The sequence below is a fragment of the Artemia sp. Qi Xiang Cuo genome, chromosome 6 (assembly GCF_049724085.1).
Source record: "Artemia sp. Qi Xiang Cuo chromosome 6, ASM4972408v1, whole genome shotgun sequence".
Lineage (NCBI taxonomy): Eukaryota > Metazoa > Arthropoda > Branchiopoda > Anostraca > Artemiidae > Artemia > Artemia sp. Qi Xiang Cuo.
In genome coordinates this window covers 40,971,782-40,990,334 of record NC_142799.1, presented here as the reverse complement: position 1 = coordinate 40,990,334, position 18,553 = coordinate 40,971,782, and the positions used below count along the sequence as shown (strand labels likewise).

The 18,553-nt window shown below is 36.1% G+C and overlaps 1 protein-coding gene across 1 annotated transcript in view; it reads left to right on the top strand.

The window, feature by feature from the left end:
• Tps1 (Trehalose-6-phosphate synthase 1) overlaps positions 1-18,553 on the top strand; it is a 131,013-nt gene that overhangs the window by 32,300 nt on the left and 80,160 nt on the right. Inside the window, exon 3 of the mRNA XM_089090748.1 lies at positions 15,713-15,838. Within this exon, the coding sequence (XP_088946874.1) occupies positions 15,713-15,838 (126 nt within the window). The remainder of the gene's footprint in view (positions 1-15,712; positions 15,839-18,553) is intronic.

Sequence of the window (18,553 nt, the reverse complement as noted above, 5' to 3'; positions counted from 1 at the left end):
TGGCACTTCATACCCCATGACTCATCATGTCCCGTAGCACTCCATGTCCTATACCCCTTGACCCCTCTCCCAAAAATACATCTAAATTCCCCATGACCCTCCAGCCCTCCGTAGCCCGTGTATCTGATTTTATTACTATTGTTATATTATTTTAAGAAACTTGGGTTTAAGTCTTGAGAAATAAAATACCTTCACGTCGCAAGTTGCATCTTATGGCTAAAAAGTATATCTCGAGCAACTTATGGAACATGAGCATTTCATAAGCATGCGCTTAAAATATGTTTGATTTTATTGCTATTGCTAGATTGTTTTGAGAAACTTAGGTTTCTTTCGTAATAAATAAGATACCTTCATGTCTCATGTAATATTATATGTGTATTTACTGAAGAATAAAACTTATCTTATCTTATCTTAAGTCACATCCGAAGGCTAAAATGTTTAAAATTTATGGAACACGAGCATTTCAGACTCATACGCTTTGAGTATATCTGATTTTATTACTATTTCTAGATTTTTTAAGAATCTTATGTTTCAGTCTTGAGAAATAAAATACCTTCATGCCACAACTAAAAATATATCTTGAGTTACTTGTAGACTATGTGCATTTCGGACAATTAAACCACCAACAATAGTTGTTAAGTATGTATTCCCACCCCACACCCTCTGAAACGTTTTCCAACCCCTCCAACACCCACCCCTCACCCGTCCGACACCCATACCCTAACCCATCCAAACCACCCTGCCCTCCAATTCTCCCTAAAAAAAAAATCAACGATATCTTATTTCAAAACTAATGGGAACCCTTGCCAACGATTGTCATTTGTTATGCCATAAGGTTTCCGAGCACGTCAATACAAAATCCACATTTCCAGTTTACTTATATATTTTGACAATGACATCCAGCAGCAGTTATTATGACATCGGCTAAGTATCGCATTGCAGCTAGCATCCGATCCCAAACGTATTAAATAAAAAAAACTAAGTATTTTAAACTGAAAGTAAGGAGCGACATTAAAACTCAAAACGAACATAAATTATTCCGTGTATGAAAGGGACTGTCCCCTCCTCAGCGCCTTGCTCTTTACGCTACAGTTTTTTATTATTTTAGAAAATTGAGTTTTGAGACAGAGTCAAACTTTAGCGTTAAGAGCGAAGTATTGTGGTGGGGACAACCCCTTTCATATACGGAATAATTTCTGTTCGTTTTAAGTTTTAATGTCGCTCCTTACTTTCAGTTTAAAAAAAATTATTTTATTTAATTTCTGAACGTTTTTTAATTAATGCAGCTTTGATTTTGGCTCACCGTCGTTGAATAAGTAAACAAAATTTGTGTAAGAATTTTACTTTTCTTTTACTAAATGGCTGTTTCTAAATTTTGTTATGACGTAATTTACAACTTAATTTGCGTAACCCTTGTAAATACCTTGCTCTTTAAGCTAAACTTCGAATTTTGTTCCAATTCTTAAAAAATGACATCTTAATCGCAATTGCCGTTAATTAGAATAAATAGCTCTTGTGAAAGTACTGAAAATCTTTGGCTTAAAGAGCGAGGTATTGACTAGAAGGTGAACCCAATCATATAGCCAATATTTTTGTTCGTTTTAAGTTTTGATGTTGCTCCTTACTTTCAGTTGAAAAACTTGTTTTTTTATATTTAATTTCAGAGTTTTGTTTTAAATAATGATGGGAAATCCGGCGCCCCCTTCATAGCCATGTCCCTTCCCCCATGAAAACTTCCTTCATGAAAATATCCTCCCATATAACCCCCGACTCAGCCCCACCCCTACCGGAAAAAATTCCCCTTGAAAACGTCTGTATACTTCCCAATAACCAATACTATATGTTAACATTGGGTAAAGTTCATAGCTTTCAGCCCTCCCCCTGGGGGCTTCGAGGGATTAAGTCATCCTAAAAGACATAGTCAAAATATTTTCGACCATGCTGAACAAAATGGCTATCTCAAAATTTTGATCGGGTGACTGGGAAAAAAATGAGCATGGGAGGGGGCCTAGTTGCCCTCCATTTTTTTTTGGTCACTTAAAAGGGGCACTAGAACTTTTAATTTCCGTTCGAATGAGCCCTGCCACGATATTCTAGGACCACTGGGTCGATACGATCACCCCTGGGAAAAAAATAAGAAAAAACAAAAAAAAAACAAATAAACACGCATCTGTGATCTTTCTTCTGGCAAAAAATGGAAAATTCCACTATTTCGTAGATAGGAGCTTGAAACCTCTACAGTAGGGTTCTCTGATGCGCGGAATATGATGGTGTTATTTTCATTCAGATTCTATAGCTTTTAAGGGGTCTTTCCCCCTTTTTTTGAAAATCAGACGAATTTTCTCAGGCACGTAACTCTTGATGGGTAGGATTAAATTTGATGAAACTTATATATTTGAAATCAGAATTAAAATCTGATTCTTTTGATGTATCTATTGGTATCAAAATTCTGTTTTTTAGAGTTTCGGTTACCATTGAGTCGGGTCGCTCCTTGCTTACAGTTCGTTACCACGAACTGTTTGATAAAAACGGATTTTTTCTGGATATATATTTTTGTTGGTTACCATAAGATTGCTCCTCTCCCTCTGTAACCGCCAGTATGCGATTGCTTTAGAACAGGTATTCAGCATAAGAGCAATTTTTTGTTAGGGGCCCTAGTAAGTTTATAAACAGGATTGTGGGAGTTGAGAGTCGATAGAGAAAAAATGTTCTACACCTGTCCTCTATGAATGAGGTCTAATCAAAAAGCAACGAGACTGTTAAAAATATATATACATATTTATTAGATAAAGGAATTTACATTCTATCTCCTTCAAAATATGCTCCTTCTGAGTCTATACATATGCTCCAACGTTCCTGCTATTTTTGAAAAGACTTCTGGAAATCATTTTTGTAAAATCCTCGTAGCTGGTCCGTCGCATTTTGTTTTATTTCATCTACATCTTGAAACGTTTATGTTTAAGCAAGGTCCGTACCCAGTATTTTTTTCGGAGGGGGTTTTACTCAAAGATTTTTTTTGGGGAGGGGGTTACACAAAAAATCTCAAAAAACTAATACAAAATTTTTTGATATCCATTTTTGATACGTTTTTGCGAGTCAGACAAACATTTCGAGGGGGGGGGACAAACCTCCCTAGCCCCCCTCCCCTCCCCTCTGGGTACGGCCTTGCCCTTAAGCGCCATTTTTACCTTTGGAGATAGAAAAAAAATCACATAGAGCTAGGTCTGGTGAATACGGGAGGTTGGAAAACAGCTGGGATATCATGTTTGACCGAAAACTGCTGCACAACATGGGCTAAATGGGATGGTGCATTGTCGTGATGCAATAAACTCGGGTCTTTTTCTTCGCAAAGCGTCTTCTAAATGGTAAAGAACATGAATGTTGTACTTCTTTTTTATGGTCTGTCCTTTTGGAGTATACTCATGATGAAAAACACCTTGGTAGTCGAAAAAAACAGTCAACATAGCCTTCACCTGACTCCAAATTTGATGAGCTTTTTTAGATCGTGGTGAATCAGGTGTCTTCCACTGCAAAGATTATACCTTTGCTTCTGAATCTTAGCCATACGAATCTCGCATACCCAAGACTTGCCACCAGTTGTTATTGATTAAAAAAAAATATCATTCGGATTCGGAAAACTCTAGCAATTCACTGGCATTCTCTGTTCGGTTTTCTGTTTGCTGATCTTAGAGCAGCTCATAATGAAATCCAACAGGACGAAAAAACACACGTTACTTAATTGCACCTAAAAGCCAGCTGAGACAATTTTAATCTAAGCTATGTCTAATATATTTTCCCAACACATAAAGTTAGATTAATAGAGCACGTGCAAGTTCATACTCAAACTGGTTTACGATCAATCTTGTCAGTCTCAATACTTTTTTATTAGACCTCATACATTGGGCAGCTGGTCATACGAGAACTGCATGCATGAACTGCATGAGAACTGATTGCATGGAATTTTCAGACTTCCAATGTTGATTTTGTTTCGCTCTTTTTCTACGTAATTGTTCCAGTCAAAAGCGGACTGGTGATCTCACGAAGAGAATTAAATTTTTTAAAACGATCTTTTTAAAAAAATGGTCTTAAGAAAAACATAATAACATAGTGAAAAAACAGGTTTTTAATGAAACAATGGCACATTCATTATTACATATTATTAATATCACTGAAGAACTTTGGATGTTTAGAAGCTGTTCTGTAAAATAATTGCTCATGTCCTATCTTGACAGCGCAGTTATTCTCTTCTCTTACTTTGTAGCCAATATAATATTCCCTATTCAATTTTGGGTCATACGCAATCTTTATCGCAGTTTCACCAACAAGCTCATTATGCGTTTCGTTATTGGTGTTATTTGATTCAACGACTGCATCTTGTGGTACAGCATTAATAATAGTATTAGCGCTCGCGTACGCTATACTTTTTCCCAACTCGTCTTTAAACTCGTTAAATATTATCAGCAAATGCCTGTTTAGTTTGCTTGCGATTACATTGTCTATTATTGCATTATTTTTACATCGGCAACAGTTCAGACGCGTAGATAAAATATGGTTTATGACGTTACTACAACGAAACGCCTGTCTTTTTCTTCTTCTTACTTTCTGTTGAATCTTGATACCAGAAAGATAATGAAACACTTTATCAATTTGTAACGTATTAACCAATCGGTAAAACGCTTTTTTAATCGGTAATCTTTCACTTGTACTACAACGCACGCATAAGTCTCCAATGATTTCATCATTAGTACTTGTTTCATAGTTCAGATATTCGTCCTTATGAGTATTCAATGTTACGATAAATTTATCATGTACGCACACTTTATTAAAGCAATTAATCTACACTTTTACAATAAGATATTTGTTTATTCTATCAATACACTATTATTATTAATTGAAACCGTACAATATTTGGTTATAAACTAGCTAGCTTCCTTTACTAAAAATATGTCCTTATTTTAAATAGCTGCTGAAAGGCAATCTCATATTAGCTCATTACAAAGAAGGGGGAGCAATCATATGATAACCATGCATTTAAATTGAGCACTAGCTTCTCTGGAAATGTTATTCTTGCATATTCACCGTTATTACACCTGAATTCTTTAGGCACTCCAACGAAATTTAATCCCTCACTTTATGAAAATGTACACATTCGTTTCCAATGATGTATCAATTAGTGCTTGTTTCATAGTTCAGATCTTCATCATTGTGGATATTTAATGCTACGATAATTCTATCGTCTGTACATACTTTCTTGATGTAATTCACATTACTCTTTGAAAGTCTGGATAATATTCCAGCAAATATACAATTTAACTATATTTTGTCTGGATTAACGCGTCAATAAATTGAGTAATTGCTTTGGGACTACGAAGCATAAGCCTAAAAAAAAAATCCAAAGCTGGAGAGTCCTGTTCCAGATATCGTCAATCATTCTTTGGCTGTAGATTCTCTTTTGGACTGACCATCTTTGAAACTGGTCGTTTAGTTTCAAGCATTTTTCCAAACTAACAAGATTCTGCGTGATTTTTGTCTTTTTGCTTTTGTCTCATTTGGATAATTGCATAATCTACATTTCTCATCATATTCATCTGCCGTAGTGCAGTTCTTGCATTACCAGCTGAATATTTAACAACAAATTACCTTAGGCTGAATATCCACTTAAAAGCAATCGCATATTGGGGGTTAGAAAGATGGGGGGGGGGGCAATCATATGATAACCAACTAAAATATCTATCCAGAGAAAAAACATTTTTTTTAAATATTTAAAACCAGATGCAAGCCGTTGCCATAAGAACTGCTGCTGGAAGTCATTGTCACATTATGAAAGCGACCTGGAAAGGTGAAATTAGTATTGGCATGCTTGGAAACGTTTATGGAATAGTAAAGAAAACCACCGACGGAGGTTGCCACACGTTTTAAAATAAAATAACGTTAATAAGCCTTTTTTTGGAGGGTGGGGGGGGGGTGGAGGGGAGAGGGCGTGGGTGTTGGATGGGTTTGGATGATGTTGGAGAAGGGGGCTGGAATACCCGCTTGACAATTATTGTCGATAGTTCAATTTTCTGAAACTCCCATAGTCCACAAATTACTCGAGATATACTTTTAGGTATAAGATGTCAGCTGAGGAATGAAGTTATCTTATTTCTTGAGACTGAAACCTAAACAATCTAACAATAACAATAAAATCAGATATATCTTAAGCGCATGCATTTGAAATTTATATGAACCATATGTTACACTTTTTAGTCATAGGATGCCACTTGAGGAATTAAGCTACTTTATTTCTCAAAACTGACACCTAAGATTCTTAAAACGATATAACACTAGTAATAAAATCAGATATATTCTAAGCGTATGCTTTTGAAATGCTCACGTTCCACCTGCTGCTCAAGATATACTTTTCAGCCTTAGGATGCCACTTGAGACATGAAGGTATATTATCTCTCAGCATTGAAACTTAAATCTGTCAAAACAATCTACTAATAGCAATAAAATCAGAACTATTTTAAGCGCATGCATTTGAAATGCCCATGATCCTTAAGTTACTCGATATATACTTTTTAGCCATAAGGTGCCAATAGAGATGTGAACATACCTTTTTTTTATACAAATTAAAACCGAAGGTTCTTAAAACAATATAAAAATAGTAATAAAATCAGATGTGTTTTTAAGCGTATGCGTTTGAAATGCTCATGTTCCACGAGTTACTTGAGATGCACTTTTCAGCCATAAGATGCCTCTTAAGACATGAAGGAATCATTTCTAGAGACTGAAACCCAAGTTTCTTGAAATGATCTAACAATAGTAATACAATCAGATTTATTTTAAATATATGCGTCTGAAATAGGATGCCACTTGAGGGATGAAGGTACCTTATTTAACAAGAGTGGAACCTAAGATTTTCAAAACGATCTAACAATAGTAGTAAAATCAGATATATTTTAAGCATATGCATTTGAAATGCCCATGATCTAGACCTTGCTTGAGATATACTTTTTAGTCGTAAGATGCCAATTGAGATATGAAGGTACTTCAATTCTCAATATTGAAACCTAAGTTTCTTAAAACCATTTATAAATAGAAATAAAATCAAATATATATTAAGAATATGAGTCTAAAATGCTCTTTCCAAAGTTCAAGATATACTTTTTAGCCAATTGAGATATGAAGGTACCTTAATTCTCAAGACCCAAGTTTCAAATGATCTAACAATAATAATACAATCAGATTTATTATAAGTATATGCGTCTAAAATAGGATGCCACTTGAGGCAAGAAGGTACCTTATTTGACAAGAGTGGAACCTAAGATTTTTAAAACGATCTAACAATAGTAATAAAATCAGATGTTTTAAGCATATGTATTTGAAATGCCCGTGATCCATAACTTGCTTGAGATATACTTTTTAGTCGTAAGACGCCAAATGAGATATGAAGGTATCTTGTTTCTCAAGACTGAACCCAAAATTTATCGAAATGATCTTTTTTTAGGGGAGGAAGGGGGGTGGGTGTTGGTCTCGGGCTATGGATGACCAGGGGTGAGTGCTCATAAGTTCTGAAAAAAAATAGCGTTAACAAGTGTTTTCTTGGGTGGCGGAGACCATGGAGGGTCAAGTGTGATTGAGAATCTAGATGTTTTTTAGGGGGAGATATAGGGGTATGGGCCACATCGTTCCATGGGGTCATGATGATTCATGGAGTACAGATTGCCATGGACCACTGAGTGCCATGGGTTATGATGAGCCACGGGGCATGTAACGCCATTAGCCATGGAGCTACCATGGAGTATGAAGTGAAAAAGGCTAATGGGGTACCGCAGGGGGGATTCATTCCATGTCATCTCCTTGAAAGTCTCATCATTTTTTCAAAGAGTTAGTTCCACAGAAAATTTTCATCATCTCCTTACAATCCAAGTAAAATGAAAATCACTAATCAAATGGTCTTCCTACGTCATCCGTGTTAAGAAAATAATCGATGACAGATTTGCAAAAATCAAAGTACATACGCAAAAAAATAAGCCATTTTCAAGGTCTTGTCAATTATCAATTGATCTATAACGAAAGATTTAAATCCCAATAGAAACCGGTGCTAACAATGCTCTTGTTTCTTCATCTGTGTTAAAAAATTATCGATGACAGATTTGCAAACAATCAAAATACCTGCGCAAAAAAACTATGCCCTTGTCAAGGATATGATCCCCAATTGAAACTGGTTCTAGAAATGATGTTACTACTTCATATGTGTTAAAATTAATGGATTACAGAAATTGCAAACGATCATGTGCAAAAAACTGCCCTTTTCAAGGTCATATCAATTGAGTTATTATCTTACCTTTTACCTTAGACCCTCCTGCGCCGCCAGGGGTGCCTATGGCATGAGTGAATGTTTGCCAATCGGGTATGAGATGAGCCGCTGCGTATACATCTTCCCAATCTGGCTGGAGAGAGGCATTAAGGCGGCATAGGTCGCTGTTGTAGCTCAATGTGTTTCGAGGTTTTCATCGCTTCCGGCTTCCAACTGGCTGCCACTCAAGTGTAGACTTCAGGATTCGATTGTTTTCCATTCTTAAAACGTGTCCGAGATACCTCCATCTACGGGATCTGATGGTGGCGGTTATTAGTGGTTGATTGGTGATTATCCAAATGGTATCGTTTGAGACCCTTTCCGACCAATGTATATTCAGAATCCTCCGGAGGAAATTGTTCTCAAAAGCAAGTATCTTCTTCTCTTGTTGAATATTTAAGTGAAAAGTCTCAGCGGCATACTGGAGGACAGGTAAAACGTTACGGTTGAGTAAGCGCAGCTTCAGGCGATTTGAATAATTCTTGGATTTCCAGATTCTTTTCAGTCGATTGAAGGCTGGGTTAGCTTGACCTATTCTAGTTATGACTTCTTTTGTGGTAGATCTAGTATTCTCTATTATGCTGCCCAGATACTTAAACTCAATAACTTGTTCAATTTCCTCACCACCCCATGTGATATGTAGGGGGGAATTGGATGTTGTCATGGTTTTATCTTTCCTGTATTTATTTTAAGACCAAACTGGCCGGCTTTCACACTGACCCTATGAATGAAGTACAGCAAACGTTGCTTGCAACCCTGAACTAATGTTATGTTGTCTGCAAAATCTAAATGGCTGACTGTTACAACGGATGATAATTCAGTACCAACTGTTGTTGTGTTGCGAAGGGTATGGTCAATAGCTATTATAAAGAGCAGTGGTGATAACACACATCCCTGTTTAACTGCAGATAAGATTCTAAAGTATCTTAATTGGCCTTCTGGCGTCTTAATGCAGCAGTCAATCCCTTCGTACAATGATATAATTATCTTAATTATTCTATCCGGAAAGCCGTAATAATTCAGAATTTGCCCCAAAGTTTCGCGGTCAACCGAATCGAAAGCCTTTTCGAAGTCGATGAAAGCCATGTATATTTTGGACCGCCACTCTTGACTTTCCTCTGTGAGCATGTGTAAAGTGAAAATAAGATCTACACAGGAACGTCCTGCACAGAACCCATATTGCTCATCTCTCAGGTGTTTATCTAGTTCGGTCTGTATCCTTCCCAAAATAATATTACAAAGCACTCTCCTGGACACTGATAGTAAGCTGATTCCTCGCCAGTTTCCAGGAACAGTAGCATCACCCCTTTTGAAAAGTCTGACCAGTGAGATTCTCTTTCATTCAGCTGTTACTTCTCTATTCTCCCATATTTTGGTAATGAACTTGACCCAGTATGAGATTTGTCCCGGGATAGATGCCTTAATCATCTCTGCTGTTATTCGGTCTTCACCTGGCGATTTTTCATTTTTCAATTTCCTTGCTGCAGTACTTATCTCCATCACACTTGATGGCTCATCACTGATATTCAGGGGAAAAAGTCGTATCGTTGGGATATTCGTGGGGTTTTCTGGTGGAGGTCTATTCAGAATTTTGTCAAAGTGTGACACCCATATTTCATTTACAACCTCTGGCTCTATAAAGCATCATAAGCGTCCCTAAGGGGGCCATCTTGGGGGAGTTTCTTTCAAACTATTTCATTTATTATCCTATATAGGGCTCTAGAGTCACCTCTTTTGGCAGCTTCTTCTGCAAGTTTCGCCTTACTTTCAATTTGACAACGGTGGTCATTTCTTGCGCTTCTTTGACCGCTTTGTCTGCTTCTCTATAGCTGGAACTTTTAAAAATCATTTGACTTGGTACTTGATTCTGAAGAAGGGTTTGATTTATATATTTCCTTTTCTCTATGAGGGCCCATGTTTTGTCAGAAAGCCACGGATCTTTTGGGCTCTTTCTGTAGCCAAGAATTTCTGAGGAAGCCGATTGAAGACAAGTCTTCATGTCCTTCCACATGTGTTCTTGATCTAAGTGTTCTGGTTGAGAGAGAGCTTGAAAGCGACTCGAAAGTTCTACCAAAATCGTGCTTCAATTTTTAGTTTAGCAGCTTGTCTGAGTCAAAAAGAGGGTTGGGACGAGGAGTTTTCTTTGTATTTCTCCTCAACTTGATTTTAAATTTTGCCATCATAACTGAGTGGTCAGATCCTTCATCAGCACCTCTTTACGATCGTACATCAATGAGGCTTGAACACCATTTACGGCAAACCAAACAATGGTCTATTTGATTTTTAGTTAAACCATCAGGGGAGGTCCAAGAATATCTCCAAGCTTATGTTTACCTAGTACTTGGGGGCAATAATCCCGGTCGTTGCCTATCTTTGTTACCGCTTGTAAGGTTCTATAAAATTGGTCTTTTACCTCTTCATTTGCTTCATTGGTCGGGGCATAGCAAACTACCCAGAAAGCTTGTCATGCAATCCAGTAAATCTAGCAGAGAGGATTCTGGCTGAGATTGGGGACCATTTGATCATGGCCTTTTTGGCTTCTTTTGTCATGATGAGAGCAACTCCTTGTTCTCTTCGTGAATCGGTTCCACTGAAAATAGCATTGTAGCCATTTGGTAGTTGATTTGATCCCATACCAGTCCATCTCACTTCCGATAAAGCAAGTAAGTCTAGATTATATCCAATAATTTCATCTACTACTTGTTCAGTTTTTGATGATTGGGTCATTGTACGGACATTCCAAAACCCAAACCTGAGAGTATTTTTCACAGTCACATATTTTGTCCAGGGACAGGCAGTCGTCGTCGCTGAGTCGATATTAGATCCGAGGCTTTGTTTCTTTGATGTTTCTGTTTTTATGTTCAGATTACTTTTTGCCTTCAATAACCACAGAAAGTTTCATCTCGGGAACAAAAGATGTCCACCGACAAAGGATCACAGTAGAGAGAATATAATATACAGTACAAAGGATAATCAATCGACAAAAAAACCTCTGTCAATAACCCCTCATATTTCAATAGAAACCGGTCTAGTGCCTATGCCTAGTAACAGCTACCAGAAATGCCCCAGGCATGGTGTCGTCGTGCCTGGAAGAGCATAACAACGGCAATTCATAACTCAGAAGCGACAGGATCATTGAATTCATGGAGGCAATAGCACTAGTATACTCTTGGGAAACACTGGGAATCTTGTTATAGTGAACAATCACTATTATAGTGATTATAGAGAGCTATAAGAATAGCTCGAAATATCATTAAAAAGAAATGAGAAGTTTTTTGGCCTATTTCTAGGCACCCTACTCCCAACCAACTATAAACAAAATGTATGATCTTCTTGTAGCATCGAATGATTTGTGAAAATGGTATAGGAGGCGGGCTCGTCGCCCTCCAATCGCTTTCAACCGTTAAAAAGGCGACTAGCACAACTTTTGATTTTTAATTAAATGATCTCACTCTGAAGTTTTACAACCACTCCTTTTATGCAAAGTGGTCGTGATGAAAAATGATGAGATAATACATGAAAGCCATATCGCTCTTTACTTAGGCAGTGCTATTGCAAAACAAATTATTTTATGTAAATACAAATTTAGAATGATTATTTTTCGCATAAAAGTGGAGAGTTGTACCAAATAATTCGTCGGAACGAACTTTAAGGAGCGACGCGGCTCAATAGTAACCGATACTCTGGAATTTTTATATCAACAGGTTCATAAATAATTGGCTTGTTATGCTGACTTCAAACATACGAAATTCATTAAGGTAAGTGTTAACAATCAAAAGCTATGAACCTGAAAAAATTTGCCTGATTTTCGAAAAAGGGGGAAATCGCCCTCTAAAAGTCAAGCAATCTTAATGAAAATCACACCATCGGATTCAGCATATTAGCAAACCCTACTATAGAGGTTTCGAGCTCCCATCTGCAGAAATGTAAAAGTTTATACTTTTTGTCAGAAGAAAGATCACGGAGGCGTGTTTATTTGCGTTTTTTTTTCTAGGGGGGTGGTATCGAATCAAAGGTCCTGTAATATGGGGAGATAGCTCGTTCCAATGGATATTAAAAGCTCTAGTGCCCTCTTTAAGTAACCAAAATGATCGGTGGGCAACTAGACCCCCTACCACGCCCCTTTTCCCCAAAGTCGTCCTATCTAAATTTTGAGATAGCCATTCAATTCAACATAGTTGAAAGGTCCAATAGCTATACCTTAGGTATATCATGACCCCTAACAGCTCCTGGGGAAAGGGCGCTAAGTTGTAAAATTTCCCCATATCGTTTATATACAGTATTTGTTATTGATATATACACACATACCTTGTAGCTTAGTGGTAGGCTATTCGACTGCAGATAGAGGACGCAGGTTCAAACTCAGGGTGGCCACCCTGGCCTGGAAGAATTTACTAAATCTGAGAGGAAATTTTTCCTTTTTTTCTTTTTTTCTCTTTTCCTCTTTTCTTTCGTTTTTATAGCATGATTGAAAATTCTGGAAACCTATAAGTTCAAAAATTCTTTTTTTTGATTATTTGGATGTACTACTGGATAGCTTCATATTCCAGACGCGGTGTATCCAAGACGTCAAACAATAGTTTGGAATATTAGATTCTGGAAATCCTGCTGGCGAAGCCCGGCTTTGAATTTGGCAATGGTCTTCAGGTCATAAAATTCAGATATATTGAAAAATTAAAAAACAATCAACAAAGAAAAACAGCTACAACTCATATTCACGAAGCAATTCAGGCGATCGAGTGCTTTGAATCCGAGGTGTGTTTGGAAGTGACGGCTTTTGAAATTTATCCCCCAGTTTCTGTTTTTAGGTTTGAAATCTAAACCCTTTCAATTTTGCCTTTTTTAACAGGAAATTTGCCAGTTTTAAAACGCTAAATGGGCTGGTCTTTAAATAAGGGATAAGCTGCTTACAAGGATTTCTGGCAAATTTTACAGTAATTAATTTAGGATTTTTTTTTACTGATTTTTTTCTGGATTCTCTCTCGTTCGTATTCAAGGGAATCAAAAACCAATACAATCTATGTCGCTTCAAACGGAAAAGACGTAATCGGCTACCTGTTTAGTTGTAAAAATATATAAATTAAAAAGTGCACCTCAAATTGGACTAGGGCTGCCAAGAAAAAGATACCTTATATAACATACAATAGTTAGTTTAAAAAAAAAAAAACATTCTGTTAAGTGTATTCAGGTCAGGCAAATAATACAAATTGAAAAGTAAGAAGAAAAATATGTAGTCAAATTAAAAAAAAGTCGCACTTAAAAGGCTTTAATCGTCCTCGGCCTCATCCGAATTTAAAGTATCCATTAGTGTCAAATTCTGACTGAAGGGGTCTACTCGTTTCCATTTCTTGATAGCCCGAGTCAAATTTCTAGGGATCACCCAGTCATGTACTCCACTTGACGACCTGAGAACAAGTTGCTTCGTTTTCATCGGGGACGATACACTCGAGACATTTAGCCAATTCCGGTTTTTAGTTTTGATGACCAACAAAATCAAGAACTGTCTCTGCTCCGGCACTTGAATGGGGCAAGCTGCAGAGAGTCAGAAAGAACTGGGGCAATTATGGGAAAAGTTCGTTTCCAGCAGCGTCTTTAAAAAGGGACAAGGCTAACTAACAGCCGTAGCAGCTGTTATGAGAGTCTAGGAAAATTTTCGTAAAACAAATTAAGCCGGCATACCAGTCCTGATTTTAAATAGTTTGCCTTTCAAAGCAACTATCAAGAAGAAGCCGAGAGAAAAATAGAGATAATTAAGCGCTAGGGTTGACGCGAAATCGCGAAAATGAGAGCAACAGTAGCCATAATATCTAACGTAATCGAAATCAGATTTTGTAATGAATGGACCTTAAGTTTTTTCCTCTGAATTCATGGAAAATAACAAGTTTTATTTACTACAAATCATGACTTTTTACTAGATTTCGGGAAATTTACTAGATCCTCTAAATTTACTAGATTTTTTTTTACTAGATCTAGTAAAATCCTACTGACGGTGGCAACCCTGTTCATACCCGGTTGTGCCATAATTTTTAGGGGGAAATGAAGTGCTATGACAGTGGATTTCAAAATGAAATAACTAAATTATTAATCAAACAGTTCGAGTTTACGAACTGTATGTAAGGAGTGACTCGGCTCAATAGTATCCGAACTCTGAAAAACATAATTTTAATAACAATAGATACATCAGTAGAACTGGCTTTTCATACTGATTAAATAAAAATACATTCAAACAACAAAATGTTTTAAATTGAAACTTTCAGAAAAAGTTGAGGAGGGTTGAAAACTAAATCAAAATACATGATGTGTATCCAGATTGTCCAAAGAGCTTCTGTGCAATAATCCCAATTATAGAAATTATAATTATCTTTGGGGGTGTTAAACTAAACTGAAAGACATTATGGACATCCAAGGTAGTCAGAAGGGCGTATTAGCAATATCTCAGGAACGGCTAAGAGCATTAAGTTGAAACTTTCAGCATATGTTAAGGGGGGTGTTCAACTAAACCAAAAGACGTTATTTGTATCCATTGTTGTCAATACAGCATGTTTGCGATATTTCAGGAACGGCTAAGGTGATGAAGAGGAAACTTTCTGGCCATGTTGAGGGGAAAGATTGATTAATATATATCTGTGCTCAAGGCTTTCGTTCAAAATATAAATAGAAAGCTAAAATCTTGATTCCTAAGGATAATAGCCCAAAAAGCTCTATAAATAGTCCTTTTATTAACAAATAAAAAACAACTATTTCAATTAAAAATAAATGTAAGTTAATTTTAAAAACTTTTTCCACAATTGAAGTTTTTCAAAAAAAAAATAAAGACAAGAAGAAATAGAGTCAAACAATAATTCAAACTTAAAGCGAACAAAAATCACTACCAATAAATAAATTAATTAGAAAACGAATTGAAAAAACAATAAATAATTAATTCAAACATAAAACGAACAAAATTCACCACAAAAAGGAGTAGAGTAGGCTGTGCCTTCTAAAGACCGTTACACCTACTCCTGTTTGTGGCAATTTCTGTTCTTTTTAAATTTGACTTCATTATTTATCAAGTCAAGTACAAAATCTGAAGCAAGTACGGCATCTTATTTTATTGAAATCCATTGACTATTTGAGAATCGTTTTCAGATAGAATTTTGGTGCTACTTCGATCGATACTTAGGGACACTCCTTTTTTTTAAATACAGCACATTTTTTAGTGCTAATAACTTATATTTTTTGTGAAATAATATCCTATTTATTTAGAATCAGATTGTAAAGCAAATTCATTTGATGCAAATAAATGTTTTAAAAATTTCTTCTTTTTTGTTTCAGTCGCTTTTGAAATTTCTGTTGTTATGAGAAGATTTCCTAACAAAATTCTGTTTTTAGATTGTTCCAGTTTACTATGATAAGACACATTTCAATAATTACTACAATGGGTGCTGCAATGGTGCATTTTGGCCCTTGTTTCATTCCATGCCAGACAGGGCCGTATTCTCAGTGGATCATTGGCAGGTAGGTATCAAATTTTAATTTATTATCTCATTATGTTATACACTTCATTGTTTTCTTTTTGTGTCTTTCAATATTTTTTTTTCTTTCATGGTTGGTCCCTGGTTTCCGCTGAGGAAAAACCAGGCTTTGTTTTGTTTATTTTAAATAAACAAAAGTCAGATATTTTTAATTTTTACAAATATTTATTAATTTAACTTGAACTTTAGTAGTTACGAATTCAAGATCATATCAGATTATTATTGCCTAACATATGGTAGGCGAAAGAAAATTAAATGCATTCATATGTGGCCAAAATGGCTAGTTTTAGTTTGATTTAGCACATTTTATTATCTCGAAATTCAACATTTCTGAAAATCCGTCTTTCTCTGTCGCCCCCCCTCTCTCTCAAAATTCTGCCTTTTCTGCCATTCATTTACTGATTCTATGATATTAGTGAGATGAGACAATTGTCCTGATAATATTTGGCACTTAATCTCGACTTTTAATGCCAACATTTCATATTTTCTTTCTATTTAATCTAGTTTTGCTCAATGTGTACCCTAGCAAGAGTCTTTACTGCATTCAAAGGTCTAACATAACAATACTTTAATACACAACAATACTTTCTATCTGAGTGATAGATCATGTGAAAACAAAAGGAATGTAAAGAAAGTGGAGAAAGCATTAAAATATGAACTAAGGAGTTGAGAAGGAGAGGCGATGGATAAAATTGCCGAGGATCTGGAAGATGGAGCTAGACGGCATAATAGTAAAATATTGTACTGGCATGTTAATAAATTGAGACGGAGTAGTCAATCAGGACCTGTCCCAGTTAAAGATAGGAACGGGGCCACAATTAATGATATGGAAAGAGTTAAAGAGAGATGGGCAGAACATTTTGAGAAGTGCTAAACCGAGATAGAGTTACAGGAAAAGACACAGAGGAAAATGAAATTTTTTTTGATACCTTGGATGTGAAGGAAGATTTTTTTTTGTGCGGAAGAATTAGTGACAGTACTAAAAGGATTAAAAAATAATAAGGCTCCGGGTACTGATAGTATGGCAAGTGATTTTCTTAAATATGGAGGCTCAAAGGTTAGAAATAAGTTGCTGAAGATTATGAATATGATTTTTGAAAAAGGGGAAGTACTGTATTTACTTCCTTTTGATATCTTATGGATAGTAAAATAACCGAATAATTTGGAAAAAAAAGAATCAAAGCTTTGGAAAAAGGAAACTAAAAGAAAATCTCATTGTGTTTCTGTCAAAGATTATCATTTTTTGTTCAAGTGTTCTGTTCAAATTTAAGTTCTTTTAAAAGATACTTTGACAGTGTGTAAATTTTTTTATTAAGTGTAGCTATGCAAATTTTATGCGAACTTAGCTTGACAATATAAAGTGATATGAGAGTACCGATTGGAAAAATATTTTCTTCTATCTTTTTGATTCAGTTTTAGTGTCAGTATTTTATTTTATGTTCTTGTAAAATGTACCTTTGTTTGTACCTTTGTTTGAGGATAGAAAATCGTTTTTTTTTTTGGAAAAAAAAGATTTTGAAAACCCCGGGGAAAATCTGTAAACTTTGGAAATAGGTTTTTATTGCTTAAAACCAATAATTAAGATTATAAATATATGTCGGAGATTCGTATGTGTAATTCTTCCCATGGTCACTTGAACCCGGAATAAACCCATTATCTAAGATGCAAACATTGCAAATTGTCAACATCAACAACCCCACTTCTTAGAGATTCTCTTTATCAGTTCTGTCAAGTGGTCAGATGTGTATCCGAATGTGGGTTATCAATTTGGATTATTTGAGTCAGTTCGAATTCTGTATCTGTCCTCGCCATATGTACATTCATTGTATTATATGTATAAATAAACATTTTATACTCTAAACATAAACTGTGTGATGGTTAGCGGCTCTAGACATCATCACCGGTAGAACCCAGATAATAGGCCAACGCTACCATAAGGCCCTAAAGAGAAGAAGTCTCACTGTATAGAGAAGTAGATAATTCACAGAGAAGTGAACACAGAAACTTCACGTACCTAACGATTTTTGAAAACCTTAATTGAGCCACTGTATAAGAAAGGTCAAAAGAGTGAGTGTGGTAATTATCGAGGCATTAGTATGGTCTCTTTAGGTAGCAAATTTATTAGTATTATGATACTTTTTAGACTGAGAGATGCTGTAGACAAAGTTTTAAGAGAAGGACCGTGCGGTTTTAGAAAAGTTAGAGGATGTGTCGGCCAAATTTTCACTCTCAGACTTTGTCTTAAGGAGCACAGGAAAGGTAATGGGAGGTCACGGAATCAAATAGGGAGGAAAAAGTCTCATGGACTTAGATTATGCTGATGATTTAAGCATCCTAGATGAAGATGAAAAGGTGACGTTGGGTAATGAGAATATTGATCAGGTGAGCAGCTTCACCTACCTTGGTAGTATTATTAGTAAAGACGGGAGTAGTGAAGATGTTAAAAGTAGAATAGCCAAGGCTCAGGGTGTTTTTCACAGTTAAAAAAAAAGTTTGGAAGAACAGGAAGATAAGCCTGCAAACCAAGATTAGAATATCAGAAGCTATAGTGATGACAGTGGTCGAATATAGCTCTGAAACATGGGCGCTCCGAAAAGCGGACGAAGATTTGCAGAGAAATTGCTTACTGATTGTTCTGGGTACCCGGCTGACTGACCATATTTCAAACAGAAGCCTGTAGGAAAAATGTGGTTCAATA